This window comes from Trichechus manatus, unplaced genomic scaffold (genome assembly GCF_000243295.1).
Source record: "Trichechus manatus latirostris isolate Lorelei unplaced genomic scaffold, TriManLat1.0 scaffold00114, whole genome shotgun sequence".
NCBI classification, from domain to species: domain Eukaryota; kingdom Metazoa; phylum Chordata; class Mammalia; order Sirenia; family Trichechidae; genus Trichechus; species Trichechus manatus.
In genome coordinates, this window is record NW_004444050.1 from 7,667,513 (window position 1) to 7,683,912 (window position 16,400).

The window sequence follows — 16,400 nt, forward strand, 5'->3', positions numbered from 1 at the left end:
TGCCTTCAAAGAAATTGTCTGACAAATAATGGTTACCAAAATTATAATTAAGGCACTAACATATTTATTTACTCTAGATATGCTGGTTTTGTCCTTTAATCTGGGAAACAACAGATACAGTAAAGAGGACAATAGGAGAAAGCTATGAAAACTGGGCTTCAGAGAGGCTAAGGCCTCTAGTCATCAGACTCACAGATTGATAAAACCAGGGCAAGCGGGGATAGTTGCCTACCTACACTTAAACAGCAGTGAAAATTCAGAGGGACCCCTAAGCCAAGTGTCTTACAAATCACATCCCTAAACACATGAAGTATTAAGGAGAAAACCTAGTTTGATATACGTTATGTTAAAAACATTGTTCATGAGGAAGGACTTAAAGATACATATCTCACTCAGAAATCATCCTCATAAAGTGACCAGATTTTTATGTAATGTCTGAAGAGACCTTGAATAATAGCAATATAATTTTCTATTAAAGGCAAAAATTCAAAGAAAGATTAATGTAGTATTTTTGTGCTCCTTATGTCCTGTTACTTTATGTCAAGTGCTTGGAAAAAAAACACAGAATGGCCACAAGGTTGTGTAGGGTATTGCTTATTCCAAGAAGACATTTATCGCATATCAAGGTTAAGATTTCAATGAGTTTCCATTGGCTAAATGATTGCAGAAATTAATGCTATTCAGAACAGCTTTAACTTGCACAGCTGACTTAGGAAATGTGTGACTCAGCATCTAAATTGGCATCAGCGGCACATTTACAGGAGTTGCCTTATCGCTGCATCACTTACTGTCTTTCATTCTCCCTCACTTTCTCCCATTATCATCATCACATGCAACTGAAGTTTCTCCTTCAAAACCAAAAGCCCTTGTGGAATAGTCCTGTGAAAGCTATGGGTCACTGAAAATGTGAATGGTATGGTATGTCTCTTGCATTTACATTTTGATTAAGTGAAAGTCTCTTAGTTTGGGTCATTATCAATACATATATCTGTAGAGAAAATGAACATGCATTTATAATGTGACCAACATTACATGATTTATTGTTCTTATAATGTGTAAATACAGGAAAAAAAAAAAAGAGAAGAGAAGAGTCCAGCTCTTCAATCCCCTGGGTATGAACACTGCCAGTGACTAATGTGGCAAGCTCACATCCTCTGTGAAGGCCAGCCTCAGGCTCACAATGTCGCATCGCTCATCATGGCAACTGCACTAGGTCTCCAATTTTAAGAACCGTCATATATATGTAAATCTGTCTACTCTGCTGGACTGATCTTCCTGTAGAGGGTTTGTGAGTGTAAAATGAAAGGCTCAAAATGGGTTTCCATACCTGATTGTGGACTTTGTTTGGGGATTTTGGCTGCCGCTTGAGGGCTGGAGGTGGAGTACGCACGCTGCTGGTTGGCAGAGCTGTGGATGATGCTGGGAACAGCCGAAGAGACGTTCTTGCGGGGCTTCATGTCTTGCAGCCACATGGGAGAGGCTTCGAAGGCCTGCATCCTCCGAGCGTGGCTGTTGGCATTGACTTTCAGGTAGGCCTGGGCCTTGTGTTCCTGAAGCTCTCCGTAATTGGCATCGGTCACCCTGCACTCATATAAGCCTTCATCCTTTTTCCTCACTTTGGAAATCTGAAGCTTGTGGGAGATGTCATTGCCTTGGACTTTCACTGTCTGAAAAATTGCAGGTAAAAAAAAAAAAAAAAAGCACTACATCAAATGGTTTTGTTCATATTCTTTGTGTGGAGCTTGCTCATGTTTGAAAACTAAAGGGTCTTAATGGTCTCCCAGGTCTCTAGGTGGTGCAAATGGTTTGCATTTGACTGCTAACTTAAAGGTTGGTGGTTTGAACCCACCCAGCAGTATGATGGAAGAAAGGCCTGATGATTCTGCTTCTGTTAAGATTGCAGCCAAGAAAACCCTATGGAGCAGTTCCACTCTGTAACACTTGGGACAATGGGTTTGCCTTAGTTTTGAACGGCCTCACATCCACAACAGGGAGCTTTTTATTTTCTCAACAATAAAATCTGAACATCTTATTTATCCATTCTACTAACAACTGGATTCACAGAATCATGGAATCATGAGTTTAAAGCAGCCAGTCCCAGATTCAATTAGCCATGTGGTCCCCATTCCCCAAGTTCCAGTAGCAGCTCTGTCATTTTCTAATCACAGGACCAATCTCTGTCTAGTTAGCTCAGTTGAATGAAGCACAAACTAAAAGAGAGCAAGTCTATAGTTTGTGTCACCTCTTTTCTTCGCTGTGGGCTACAAATTAAGCCCTTCAACTCTGAGAGATCACAATAATATTTTGTTTGTCACAATGGAGTCTAGGTGACGACGCACCTTTATCCACACATTTGGATGACTCCTAAAGGCACTGAGAAAATAGCCTTGAGTATTAGAGATTTTTGTTCTCAACATTTTTGGTGCAGTCTTGCCTATAATAATGGAGTGGCAGGATTAATATCACTTGAAGTCTATGGCTAAGAATATATACCCTCAAGGTCGGCAGTTCAAATCCACTAGCCGCTCCTTGGAAACCCTGTGGTGCAGTTCTATTCCATACTATACGGTAGCTATGAGTCAAAACCAACTCGACCACAACAGGTGTCTGTGTGCCATCCTAGGGACTTTATGGTACTGTAACTTAGGATGCCATCAATTAAACAGTAGTGTGGTTTGCAAAATTGAAATTTACTCTCTTGCTTCTTCTAATAATCTTTATTCCAGATTAATAGTGATATATATATATATTCAAAAGAGTTAGATTTGGTATATATTATATATTATTTATAATTTACAGATTGGTGGATTTTATAAGCCATGCAGAATTTAGTAATTTGGTAGATTTTGAAAGATAGAGAAAAGAGGTGAAGAAGTTAGGCATTTATTTATTTTGCTACTGGCCATCACAGTTTCAAATGGCTATAAATGGATGGGAAAACTTGGGAAATGTCCATCTTTTTTTACATGTAGAGATTTATATACAAAGAAACAGTTTTCAATGTTTGGACCATAACCATAAGTACGTATTTATATAAATGCAAAATTACATATAACTACTCCTACAAAAATAATGGAAATTAGTGGTTTCAAGTACATTCTCAGTGGAATCGCCTAATAAAGTTTGAGGTAGCCAGAGTATTTATATTATTCATATCCCATTTTAAAGTTGAGTAAAATGAGGCTTAGGGAGTTTGGGTCAGTGATTCGCGACATTAGCTGCACAATAGAATCACCTGGGGAGCTTTTTAAAAGTGCTTTCACTTGGGCTAATGCAAAACTGAAGTCTGCATCTCTAGGGGGTGGAGCCAGAATCAGTAGCTTATAAACGCTCTCCAGGGAATTTTAACTTAATAACTACTGGTTTAGGAGATACGTTCAATGTCATATCATGGGTAAAATGGGAACTACTTTCCACCTAAATTAGTGTCTAGAACTCTTTTCAATTCACTAGATTTTATGAACTTTTGGCCTAGATCATAGTGTTAGCAGTCGTGTGTATGGTTACATATGTGATTATGTGTCTGTATCTAGGCATCTTTAGGACAAAATGTGTGAGGTTATTTTTTGTTACTGGTCTTTGGGAAATATGAGTATACATAAAGAGTGAAAGATGAGTAGTCAACCCACAATCTCTCCAGTTATGTACGTATATGAAAAATGAAATATTTGAGAAAAACTTATTCTTTAAATTGATCTTACCACTAATGATTTTCTGGCATTGCATACAAACAACAGTTTCTGTGACATCAGAATAACTGAAATGGAAGTATTCTAAAAAGTCACTGCATTTACGAATATAGATTGGAGTTTCAGTTTTATAATATCATATTGCATTTGATATTTTCTTCCATGTTGAGATTATGCATTTAGATCACTGAACTTGATTCTATTAGTACAATGTACTTTTACACTTTGGGGTATGCTGTAACCCCAATTTTATGACATTTTATGTATTGTAAGAGCTTCAAAATAAATTTTAGTTTTAAGTGCACACATTGGGTTATTAGGTTCCTAAAAAAATAATATATTTATGCTTAGCATATTTCTCTTTTCTTATTGTAAAACTATTTCATTTCTAGTAATGAGACCTTGTTTATTATTCATTCACAAGTTAAATAGTTTTATTAATATAAAGTGATTCTCTGTGGCTTCATTTGAGGCATAGTAAAAAAAAATAAGATTTTCACTTTTTTTTAATTCACACTAAATTATAAAAGCAATGATCTGTACAGTAGAAATACATCTCTGCATTTTCAATAGGTTAATCTCCTCCAATTATGTTTTTCATATTTATACTGGCATATACATTGCATATCTTTTACTGGGATTATGAATGACATTCTGAAGTGAGTTTTTTTCTTTAGAATATTAACATCCTGTTGAATGTTTTAATTCTTTTTGCCGAGGAAGATTTGTGTATGTTAATATTTTACTTCCCACTAAAGAATTTAATTCTTTAATTCTGTAATTTTGAATGGATAGTATTGCAGACCTTTGTTCTTACAGTTATATAACTGCTACAAAGGATCAAGGGAAAAAAGTGTCACACAACCTCTTTGGATGGCAGAATGATTCTCTAGCTCACTGGCTAAATATTTTCATGATTAAAATCTAGATTTGTTTCAATTTGTCTGTAATCAATGAGGTAAGAGAAAGACTGGCTCCCATCCTGCGGTTTGCAAAATTGCTTTCTCGGGTGCAGCAAAGTAGGGAGAACTTAAAAGATTTTTAAAAATGTAAAATTCTTGAACTAATCTCTACCTTGGGCCAGCCTGGCAGCTGACTGAGGCATGCGCCCCTGTCGCCTGCCCCTGTGAATACTCACACTGATCTTTGTCCCGTCGTTGTCTGGATCTCTCTCTGGTAAGAGCTCCACCTGTGGGAGAAGGACACAAACGCTCAAGCCACGCCTCGGGCCCCTTCCCCCGACCATCCGAGTTCCTGACCCAGGCGCACCGGGTACCAGGTCGTGCCGAGTCTATCTTTCGAGACCAATGTCTTTGTGGTTGTTGAAACATTTTAATCGAGGTAATTTAGAAAAGAGGGACACCTGTCCTATCCATGTTCAGTTCCCCGTCTAGAAGCTCCACTGCCTGCCTCGAAAGGCAGCCTCTGTAGGCGGCAGATCCCTCGTAGGGCGGGATGGTGGCAGTCACCACCGCGCTATTGGAGTCCGCGGCCGCCACCCGCGCGCGCGGAGCCTGCGCCCGGGAGCCCAGCCGGGGGCCGAGTGCACCTCCGATCTGACTCGCGTTGGAATCAGTGTAGGGCGGGCGGTCCCAGGAGGAGAAAGAAGCAAGGCTGGGTGGGCCGGTGCGTGCGTGTGGGTGGAAATTTTCCAGGAAGAGCCCTGGGCCGCCCCCAGCTGCCATTCTCCCCGGGGGTCTCTCTCTCCGGTTTTCTTTTTCTCGCCCAGACAGGTCCGCCTCCTCTTTCGCTTAACTCTGTCCTCCCATTCCGCTTATACCCTCTTTTCATCTCTTCCCCTCCTTCCTCCCCCTTCCCCCTTTTCTCCACTCCTCTTTCTCCAGCTCTCCCACCCTCCTTCCCTTCTCCCCACGCTCCTTTCTTGTCTCTTCCCTTCTGGCCCCCCTTCTTCCCTCCCTTTTCTCTCCTCCCTCCTCCTTCCTCATCTCCTCTCTCTCCCCTCCCCTCCCCTCCCCTCCCCTCTCCTTTCCTCCCCTTCCCTCCACTCCCACCAATCTTTTCTCTGTTAACTGCAGATAGACGTGAGGACGTGGTCGATGGGGGGAGGGGATGGAGACCCCGACACGATGTCCCCCCTCGCCCACTCTGCCATTTCAGAAAGGTGGCAGTGAGTCTCCTGGGATGTATCAATATGGTCGTGTCCTCCTCAACATCTTAATAATGATCAATACCAAGAGGGGGAGGGTCTTCCCAGTTTTAGACTTTCTCCTTGGCTTTCCCTAGTGTCACCGGGACAAATTCCGTCTCACTCCCTGCTATGCCTGGACGTCGCTCAGCCAGAGAAAACCAGGCTAGTCCAGGGGGCGCCCGGGCACCGTCTTGGACCCCGACCTGGGCTGGACAGCCGGAGGACTAGGGGAGTGAGTAGGGCAGTGGCAAGAGGTATTGCGGGCGATGCGACTCCACTACCTGCGCGCCGGCCACCTCAGCCCCGGACTCCAGGTCCTCGGGCCCCCGCAGGAACCACCACTGGATCTCAAGGTACACTGAGGCCGAGCCGCTCTGGAAAGCGCAGGACATCTCCACATTCTGCCCCTCGATGGCCGTCACGTTCCGTGGAAACTCGGTGAATTTTGCTGCAAAAGAAACGCATCCTTTTGGAATATCTACATCATTCTTGCCAACGTCTCTTTCTTTGAGAGCTCCTGAAATTTTTTTTTTTTTTTTTTTTTGGACTTAAAAACCCCTCTATGGCATCCGCGACTTTGCCTGGCTCCCCAACCCCTTTTCTTTTGCCGGTCTTATTTTTGGTATAGTGCCTAAGTCACATTGTTGCTAATCCAGTCCAGGCAATGGAAAGGTTAACGAGCTTGCCAGTAACTCCACCTCTGTTAGCCAAACCGCTCACAGTTAGATCCAAACACCTTTTGTCAGACTGCAGTATTCCCTAAAACTTACTGAAGGATTCAGTGTGGTACAATTTAGACAATCTGTCGAGTTGCTATATTGGGAGAACCTCTAGCCTCTAAGTTTCTCAACAAGCTACAACTAACTGGTTGTTTCGTGTAACAGAGAATGGATCATGATTATCTGTCAAAATGCACATTCCTGCTACATCAGAACAGTTATTAACAATTGTGATTTGAAGCCTATAGCAGTGAAACAACTTGCACACTTTCTAAACTGTGTATATTTCTCTCTCCGAATTAACCTTCATATTTGTTCCCATCAAACCAAGTATTTTAAATTGCAACAATCTCACATCCAAGCCTAGTACAGATTATAGATTATTTAGAAGATTTTTTTCCCTCAGTTTTTTATTAGCAATGTTGCCACTTCTAGTCTGCAAGATTTCATGGAGGCGTGGTGAAACTTATGAAAATAAAATATTTCCTTCCTCCTAAAGACATTTCTTTAACATGGATTGTTTTGAATGGTTGTTCTTACCTTGTCTAAGGGACACTTTACGAAGAGCTGACAGTTCCCTAAAAGTAATCTTAGAATGGCTTGTGGCTGAGGGGAGTGCACAGCTACAATGCACACTTAGGAAGAGGAGAATAGAGGGGACTGCAGGGCTGATTTAGGGTGGATGCACTCCCCACTTTTTAAAGAGAGACACCATTAGTGTCTCTTTTCATAGTTTTGTGAAATCCCAAAATGATCTCTATAGCAACAGAATTGTATTTATGCTTTAAAGGGGATGGGAGATGACGTTAAGGAGACATTCTAATCTGAAAAGGACTTTTCTGTTCAGGCTGGCAGCGAGTATGGCATTTCTGCTTGCAGAGGTGCTGCAGTCTTTTGGCAGCGGCGATGGGATCTGTTCATGGTACTGAAATGATCACTGCAGCCTGCGAAGTCCTGAACAACTGGATTCAGCAGGGCTGCTGCTGCTGGTAATGCAAGTCGTGCTTTTTTATGGGTCCTCAGAGGAGTCTGTCCTTTGACAAACACACATGCTAACAAAGTCACACGGACCCAGAAAAGGGAAACTCTAAATCCGTTCTGACTACATGTAGAAGGAGGACTGGTAATGGAGACCCCCTATCCCCAGCTCTCTGTTTGCGATGATTATGCATGAGTGGGTACCCTGTGCATGCACACAGAAGGCACTGGCGCGCGCGCGCGCGAGCGCACACACACACACACACACACACACACACACACACACAAAACACAGAACCCCGTGCCCCATTTGAGCTTACCTGGGAACCCACTCCAATGTCAGCCACCAACTAGGTTTGTCTCATACCTAGCTTGCCTAAAATTTAATAAACTTTAAAGAAAAACGTCAAAGAGAACATTCTTCATACAACCTAAACCGAACGTTACTTGCTAGGAATCTCACTACATCTGCCTGGCCATTCTTTGAATGTAGTGAACACACACACACACACACACACACACACACACACACACATCAAGCAAATGTATATTTGCCAATGAGCACCGACTTACCTTGGGAAGAAAGCGCTTGTTGTACATATAAAACGGAAAAGAAAACAAATCCAACATATACCAAAAAGATCCCCATCATTCCAAAAGGGAGGGGGGGTCACATCAGTGTAGCCAGCAGCCAAAAAGCCCTAAAAGAAAGGCGTGTAGATGTATCAGAAGGCTCTGTCTCAGAGCTCTGGGCGCGACACTGCAAACATCCTGCTGCTCGCTCTGCGAGGACTGGCTTTGGGGAGAGGGGATTGCAATTCGCGAAGGTTAAAACCAGCTGGCTCGGATTCTGGGAGGCTTCCACTCCAGACCCAGGCTTGACAAGCTGGAAGTATTTCCGCTGCTTCGCTGCCTGCTTTCAGCTACCTGGCAGCTCGTCCAACGTCAGCCCGCTGCTCCGGCTTGCGTGATCACTGCCCTCCCTAAACACCGAGCCAGCTCGGGAAGTGGGGAGTGGGCAAGGGGGGCGGGCTAGAGGACTTCACAGGGCTCCCAGCGCCGCAACTTTTCCCTCTAATGGCTGCGATGATGCCTTTAACTCTCTGCGCGCTGGACAGCTCCCCACCTGCGGAGACCTTGGGCCCGGCAGCACCCAGAAGCCAGGGGGCTTGAAGGCTCCGACTAGGTTTTCCTTCTGGAGCGCGGGAGCATTTATTTACTTATTTATTTTCCAATTTTTCACCCTCCCTGCCCCAGCCCCGTGGACTGAATCGTTCTTGGCCGCGGCGGATCGGATTCCTTGGTACTTAAGAGGACAATACAGTTGTAGGATCGCATTGTTTGCTGGGGGCTAGGAGCTACAGATTTGAGAAGGAAGTTGGGGCATTGCTGAAGAGGAGAGGAGGAACGGGATGGGATGAAAGAGACTCTTTGGGGCGATGGAAACAGCCATTTGAGGGAAATGTCGCTTAACTAGTTATTAACTGCTGAAACTAGAACGATCACATGCAATGATTTCACACGAATTTATTGCCGCACAGCCTCCAGGGGAAGAGAAGCAGTGCATGCAGGCACCACGTCACAGTAGCTGACAAATGGAAAAGAGAAAAAGTACAAAAAGTCACGTATTGAGAGAATTTTCCAGAAAAAAAGTCCACCATACTGTTTCCCCCCCTTTTTTTAAAAAAATTCATGCATCCCTTTATCTTCCCTGTCTCCGTCCCACATGTATTTTGGGAGTCTGGCAGAAGTTTTAAATACCATCAAGGTCTTGATTATATGGTTTGCTTTTGTTTTATTCACTTTTTATTTGCATAATTAATAATTATATAATGTTCTCTGGGATCATATGAATAAGGGATACTGTTTTAGAAACAAAATAACAAATAAGTCTTAGAATTTGGAAGAAATTTAGTTATCTGCCCTGTAGAAGTTTTGAGATGTATATTTCTTATTAAGAATCTGAACAATAGTATATATCATGTTAAAGACTCTATTTGTCCTTATGGAGTCCAAATACTAGTCAGTGAATTTAAATATTTTTAATAAAATTAAGATAATTTACCGTCTAAGCAGGGTACCAAATATTTTATTGCCATTATTATTTCCATGTAATTGTACCACAGATCATGAGTATTGTTTGAAAATATGAGTCAGTCTTAACAATGCTGTCAGGAAACCAATGCAGTATATGTATTTTCCTGTTACAGATAAAGAAATTGTAGTTGGCTAATGCTTTAGCTGGCCAATAATAATAATAACATTAACTTTAATATAGCTGTTGGGTTTTTAAACCACCTATCTTTCTACTGCTGAATATAGCAGTTACTTAAAAGATTAGAAAACTAAGATGTGATAGATTTCTTAACAGTATTATCTATTTTCCAAAGCCATATATATTTTTCACTGTAGGTAGAGGTAGGATATGAGATTTGGAGAAAGCCATGGGGAATATTTTACATCTGTTCATATTCAGAACAGCTAAGCTCTATATCCTCCTTATATTCAGCAAAGAGGTTTGAAGTTTGTCATTTCAAGGAAAGAAGTTTCTCTCATGAAGAATGTGTTCAGAGCATAGAAATATAATCCAGGTTAATACACCTACCCCCAACAACAAAACTTTGCAAGTATTAGATCCTCAGAGGTTAACATTTTATGCCTAGCGAGATATTCTCAATGTTTAGCCCAAGGTTTTAGCTTTATTTCAACAATTAGCAAAAAAAAGTGAGATTAATATACCGTGAAAATAAACTGAATTCAAGGTTATCTGCGGTTAGAACGGTTTTCAACATAAAGAAAAGGGCATCCATTTTAAGCAAGGAAAGTTCTGAATTAATTTAGCAAAGCACTTCAACTGCTTTTTGGAGGAACGTGATCACTAGCTGTAAAAGCACAATAAATGTAAGATTAAAAGTGTGAAAAATAAAGTGTGAGAAAAGCTTTTATGGGACAGAGAAACTATGAAACTACTTTAAATAGAAAGTTATAAGCATTTAAGCTGCCGAAAAGAAAGGAAGGAGAGTAGGAAGGGAGAAAGAGATGACAAATTTGGAAAAGCATTTTTTTTCTTATGAAAAATCTCTGGTAGATACTTTATGTTCAGTTTTGCCAGTGTAGATCAAAATTTTTGTCTTAAATGTTAGTTATATCTTTTCAAGGACTGTAAATAGTGCTGGTAAAAACATTTGCATTATCTTTGACAGAGTATCTATTTGCTTTATTGAAGACAAAATGTCTCTATATTAAAAGTCTGAGGGAGTCCCTGGGTGGAGCAAATGGTTTGGCTCTTGACTACTAGCCAAAATGTTGGTGGTTCAAATCCACCCAGAGGTTCCAAGGAAGACAGGCCTGGTGATCATCTTCTGAATGGGGCCTCCACGAGGAGGAATCAACTCAAGGGCAACTAACAACACTACATACAAAAAATCTTTAAAATATTCAAAATAAAAAGTTTTAAATGCTAAGAAAATTAAATTAAAAAGTAAATATATCCAGCATATCTAAGGACACAGTTCTGATATTAAGTTCTATTATTTTTAAGGTCCCTTTAAAACATATATTCTTCTGCAAGATTGGAGGTAACTTATCCAGAAAGACAACCTGTCTGTGTGTGGATACAGGAGCAATGTCCCCTGCCCATTTCTCCTCCCCAAAACGATTGCTGATGACTTATAAAAATGACTACAAATCTCTTCTTAAAAAAGACATACCTATTTATCAACTAGTGCTCCAAAAATAAAATCCTACTATTTCATCCTTCAATTGTCTCCTTGCCCTCTGAATAAGCTTTTGGTCATTACTTTGCTTTTTTTTTTTTTTTTAATTTAAATATGTGGATGTTGCAAAAGGTTAAATGTTTGACTACTAGCCAAAAAGTAAGAGGTTGAAAACCCACCTAGAGGCACCTCAAAAGACAGGCTGGGTGATCTGCTTTCAAAAGGTCACAGCCTTGAAAACCCTATGGAACAGTTCTACTCTGAACACATGGAGTTTCCATGAGTTGGAATCGATTACATGGCAGCTGACAACATCCCCACAGCTATGTTGCCCCTAAAATTTGTAATAGGAATGCCTAACTGAATATGCACCTAACTTTCTTAGGCATAGTGCAGTCTGTTTGAGTTTATTCCATTGACTTCCTTGGTCTTTTATTTAGACTGCATTTTAGTCTTCTAGCGCATATTCATTTAGTTTTCTCTTTCAAATACACTGTTTTCTTATATAGGCTTTTACACAAGCTTTCAGAGTTATTGATCTACCCAAAAGCTAAACTGGAGAGGGGAAACTTCAAGATCTGTGATTAGAGACTGCATCATCCTTTTCCTTTAGAGGGCTTTGGGGGCATTTTAATATCTGAACTTGGTGGGATTTTGACCCTCACACACCAGTGGTAGGATGGGTTTCCATATCACACTTCTGGAATCTTTCCTTGAGGCCTACGTGCCAAACGTAAGCTTTTAAATGTTCAGAATAATTGGAAGATGCAAATTAGGTTCTTTCATCATCAATAGCCTGTAAAAGACAACCATATGAAGGACTGAAAGATGATCCTTATGGATGCTAAGAGGGAAGTTTCATGTCTTTACCTCCTCACAGGCATCTCACTGGGTTAGATGAGCCACATATGCTTTTCTGTGCACACATTTAGACTTGCATGCTACTGTGTTCGTGAACACACTCTTTGGTGATGCTCTAATCTGTGCATTGCCCCACAGGGTTTCCAAGGAGTGCCTGGTAGATTCAAACTGCCAACCTTTTGGTTAGAAGCCATAGCTCTTAACCACTGCACCACTAGGGCTTCCAATCTGTGCATAGGAGAGAATATTTCCAGGGACTGAGGAAAATTTTCACCCACAATCTCATGCCTGGGTTAGTAATTTTTTTCTTACTTGGGGAAATTAAGTAGTAGGATACTAGACAGTCTTTAAATATGGAGACAGTGAACAATTCACAGAAAAAACTCTAATTCAAGTGAAGACAGTAAAAGTCCAGGAGAAACTTACTAGCTTCTATTAGCCGAAGATGGGCTTTTAAAATGTGTTTTCTACTGAATTCTGCAGACCAATGCTTTGGCAGTGCTGGGTGTACTGGGCTCCTCTACATGTTGCAATTTCAAAGATATGAGGATAGAGTCAAGGGCACGTGACAACAGAAGAAACAATGTGAATATTATCTCTTTCCATACATGTACAGAACATGTCTTCACAAAATGAGTGGACTTCAGAACTGGAATGGAGCTTGTTGTTGTTATCTGCCATTCTTATGGTGGCCCCATGCATACTGGAACAAAATGCTGCCCAGTCCTGCACCATCCTCATGGTCAGTTGGAGATCAGACCGGTGTGACACATAGGGTTTTCACAGTTTGATTTCAGAAGTAGATTGCTGGGCCTTTCTACTTAGTCTGTTTTAGCCTGGAAGTTCCACTGAAACCTGTCTACCATGGGTGACCCTGCTGATATTTGAAATACTGGTGGCCTAGCTTTCAGCATCGTAGCAACGTGCAAGCCTCCACTGACAGACAGTGGTGGCTGCACATCAGGTATATTGGCCCAGAATTGAATCCAGATGGTTCTCATGGAAGGTGTGAATTCTACCACTGAACTACCACTGCCCCTGGAATGGAGCTTAGTGAGCAATTAATCCAAACTGCTTTTTCTAGAGTTGAGAGACCCGGGGCCTCTGGTCTGAGCCAGTCAGTTGTGGCACAAAAGTAAATCAATACATTGTTTCTTCAAGATCCTAAGATCTAAATGACTTAAAATGAAGTGTAGAGGGTAAAATATTTTAAGGTAAGCAAACAAAAATTGTCATTCCTGCCATTGGTTTTACAAATTATACAGAAATAGTAGCCATTTAAAACAAAATTAAAGGTGCCTAAACTCTTTCCCAGACACTGGTAAACACTGGGTCCTGAGATATTCTTTTAATCCCTTCAACACAACTCTTGCCATATCACATCTTGGGTTTTACAAAGTAAACAATTCATAGAGAGAGAATAACTGGTTGTCATTCGAAGTGATCAAACATTTTAAATAGCCTGGTGGCCTATATGAATGCTAACTGCCCATTATATGGCTGCTGCTCATTTTAGTCTTCCAGATGGCATTTCTTCCTTTATATTTTCCTTTTGTACGTGATTGAAACGTAAATTACTTAGATCTGGCTTTTATTCTGTGGAACTCTATGTAACTTTGTAATTGAAGTTCACCAAGTTAGAACACAAATTATTCATGAGGTCATGTTATGTCATTTTAAAACTGTAATGTTTGACCTAGAGGCGACCTCTGAAAACAGCAACAGGAAGCTTCACATTTTCTGTAGAAACTTAATATCACAGTCTGCTTAGGTGCCCTCTACCAAACTCATGGACCCTTACATTCTTTTTTTTTTTTTTCTCTTATGAGAAATTAAAATGGACCCACAGTCATATATACGTTGTGGCTGCATATGGTCTAAGACTTGACTTAATTTCTTCATTAGCAAAAATGTTAACAAGTCCATGCCCTAATTTAAAAACAAAAAAGTTAGAAGCCCAAAGTAGGAAAGATTGAAGATGTATCTTAATCTACTTTCTTCCTGCTTCAGAATTAGGCTGCACTTCAAGCTCAGGATTTGTAATATTACATTAATTTCAATATGTGATTTTTTGTTTAAAAAAAAATCCTGCGAGTTTGATTAGACACGAATAACTACCTTCTACATCTATTTTTGTGCAACAGATAATTATTTGGGGAAATAAAATGAAAATACAAGAAAAGAAGCAATTTTTAGTGGAGTCTATAATTTTCAAGCTTGTCCCTGGTTCCATGCGTATATTTACAATTTGAATGAAAATAAATACTAACTTATAACAATGTTGCTGAATATCTTTCAAGAAACAGAAAACCATTTATAAACATTTAAATACCTTTACATTTTTAAGTATAGTTAAAAGTGGTTTTTGAGTCCTACAGACCTGGATTCAAGTTTCCCTTCAATATTTTACTATCTCTATATCCTTAAGCAAATGATTTAAGTGCGGTAGGCCTTACCCAGTTTCCTGGAAATAACAGTTCATGTCTCATACTTTTTTTGTGAGAATAAACTGAGACAATGCATGTAAATCCCTTATACAATGTTGGGTATACAGTAAGTGGTCAATAAAATCTAATTATTATTTATATTGCCATTTATCCTTAATCCATTACATTTTTGACTTCCACATTCAACTTTATAGTGATCTTTCGGGAAGAATGTGTAAGAGTATTCTGAGCATCTCTAGAGGTTAACTCTGATGAATTATAATCTGTTGGTGTTAGAGGAATAAAGAACTGATAAGTGTGAGGAGAAATGGAGTTAGGTCAAAATCAGACGACTAAATAAAATAAATACACCAGGGCCTTGAGACTGTATTCATGAGATGTGAAAGAGAAGAATGCTGAGGCAAGATTCCAGAGTTCTGTATTTGATTCAACCTTTTTCTAGCGTGGAGTTAGATTGGGGAAGAGGCTTCTCCAAGTAGTCTAAGCCAACCAGGTATGTTAATCAATGGCTATTAAGTGATTCTACATAGTAATAAAAGCAATTGAAACTATCCTGGCCGTATTAGGAAGAGCTCAACTTAGAGCAGGGATCTTAGTTGTCTTAAGAACTTGGCGTACTCCCTGAACTCTTTGAACCCCAGACCACTTAAGGGGCATCACAGAAGTCGTAGGTTGGTTAAAAATATGGTGACCGTACCAGATGGGCCTAGTTCATGTCAGGTGTTCCTTCATAATTATTAGTAGCACACCTTTTAGCTTCAAAGACTGACCCTCTACGGATTATAAATTTCATGACTACCCTCTAACCCTAGTTAAAGAGGAATACAAAATTCTCATATCCAATATCAAGTTTAGAATCATGAGTAAGTATGTTGCAAAGTCCAAGGCTTAGGACTATTTAAGACTCCTTTAAATGGGCAGTATTTACTTGAGAGGTTATTTGAGGTTGGGTGAAAGAAAATTTTGATCCTAAGTCAGAGTGTTCTAAATTCAGAGAGTAGGAGTCAGCTTACATCTCTGTGGAGAGACCCACAGGCCCTGTGGGAGTAGCCCTTGATGGCTGGGCTGAATCATCAATTAGTCTTGGTAATTGCTAAGAAGGAGCAAAAGGCTGTAGATTTAAGAAGCACAGATACAGGGAACTATACTTTGGAAAATTGCTTTGCAACGTAAGGAGAAAAGAAAAAGATTAAGAAGTCTTCAGAAGTTCCTGGTCTTTATCCTGCATTTTGAGAGCTTGATTCCTAGTTGTGAAAAGTGTGTTCTCTATTCCAGATTGAAGTAGACTTGAGGGAGGGGTGCTGTACCAATGAAGTTCAGTGATAGCATGGGGCAGGGAAAAGAGAAGTAAATGTAGGATTAAAGGGACAACTGCAGCTGGCACTCATTCTCTTGCAGTATTTCATCCAGCGACTTTACTGGGCCATGCTTGCTGGATACACTTGTTCCCCAGGCAAGATGTTTGTCAGCCTTCTCTCTTCTTTGGAGCCCTCATTCCCTTGCTATTCTGGACATTCTCTATTGATTCTCCAGACTCTGAATCAAGAAAAATAAATGAATTATGTAAGGATAAAAAAGGTTAAAATAAAGCTGTCCAATAGATGCAGTTAATAGAATTATATATGTAGGGTTCCTTCTCCTAAGATTAACAAACATCCCTACAGCTTCATCCTCTCACTCAATTGTTTTTTTTTCTTTTTTTCCTCACATTTAGTCCTTAATAGAAACCTGGCTCTCTCCATAATCTAGGAAACTTCTTTTCCTATGGAGACCACGTTTGCTCTTACACTTCAAATAGCTAAAGATCAGAACTTCCAGATCTGATTCCTCCACCGTGAATT

General features: G+C 40.3%; 1 protein-coding gene across 2 annotated transcripts in view; it reads right to left on the reverse strand.

Annotated features, from left to right (window-relative positions):
- The window catches only part of VSTM2A (V-set and transmembrane domain containing 2A), a 32,679-nt gene extending 24,084 nt beyond the window's left edge, over window positions 1–8,595 (reverse strand). For both annotated transcript variants that reach the window (XM_012557719.1, XM_004383967.2), the window contains exons 1-4: window positions 8,109–8,595; window positions 6,120–6,286; window positions 4,828–4,878; window positions 1,328–1,667 (exon numbers count right to left, since the gene is read on the reverse strand). In XM_012557719.1, coding sequence (XP_012413173.1) covers window positions 1,328–1,667; window positions 4,828–4,878; window positions 6,120–6,286; window positions 8,109–8,187 — 637 coding nt within the window. In that variant the 5' untranslated portion in view covers window positions 8,188–8,595. The remainder of the gene's footprint in view (window positions 1–1,327; window positions 1,668–4,827; window positions 4,879–6,119; window positions 6,287–8,108) is intronic.
- Window positions 8,596–16,400: the final 7,805 nt, after the last annotated feature.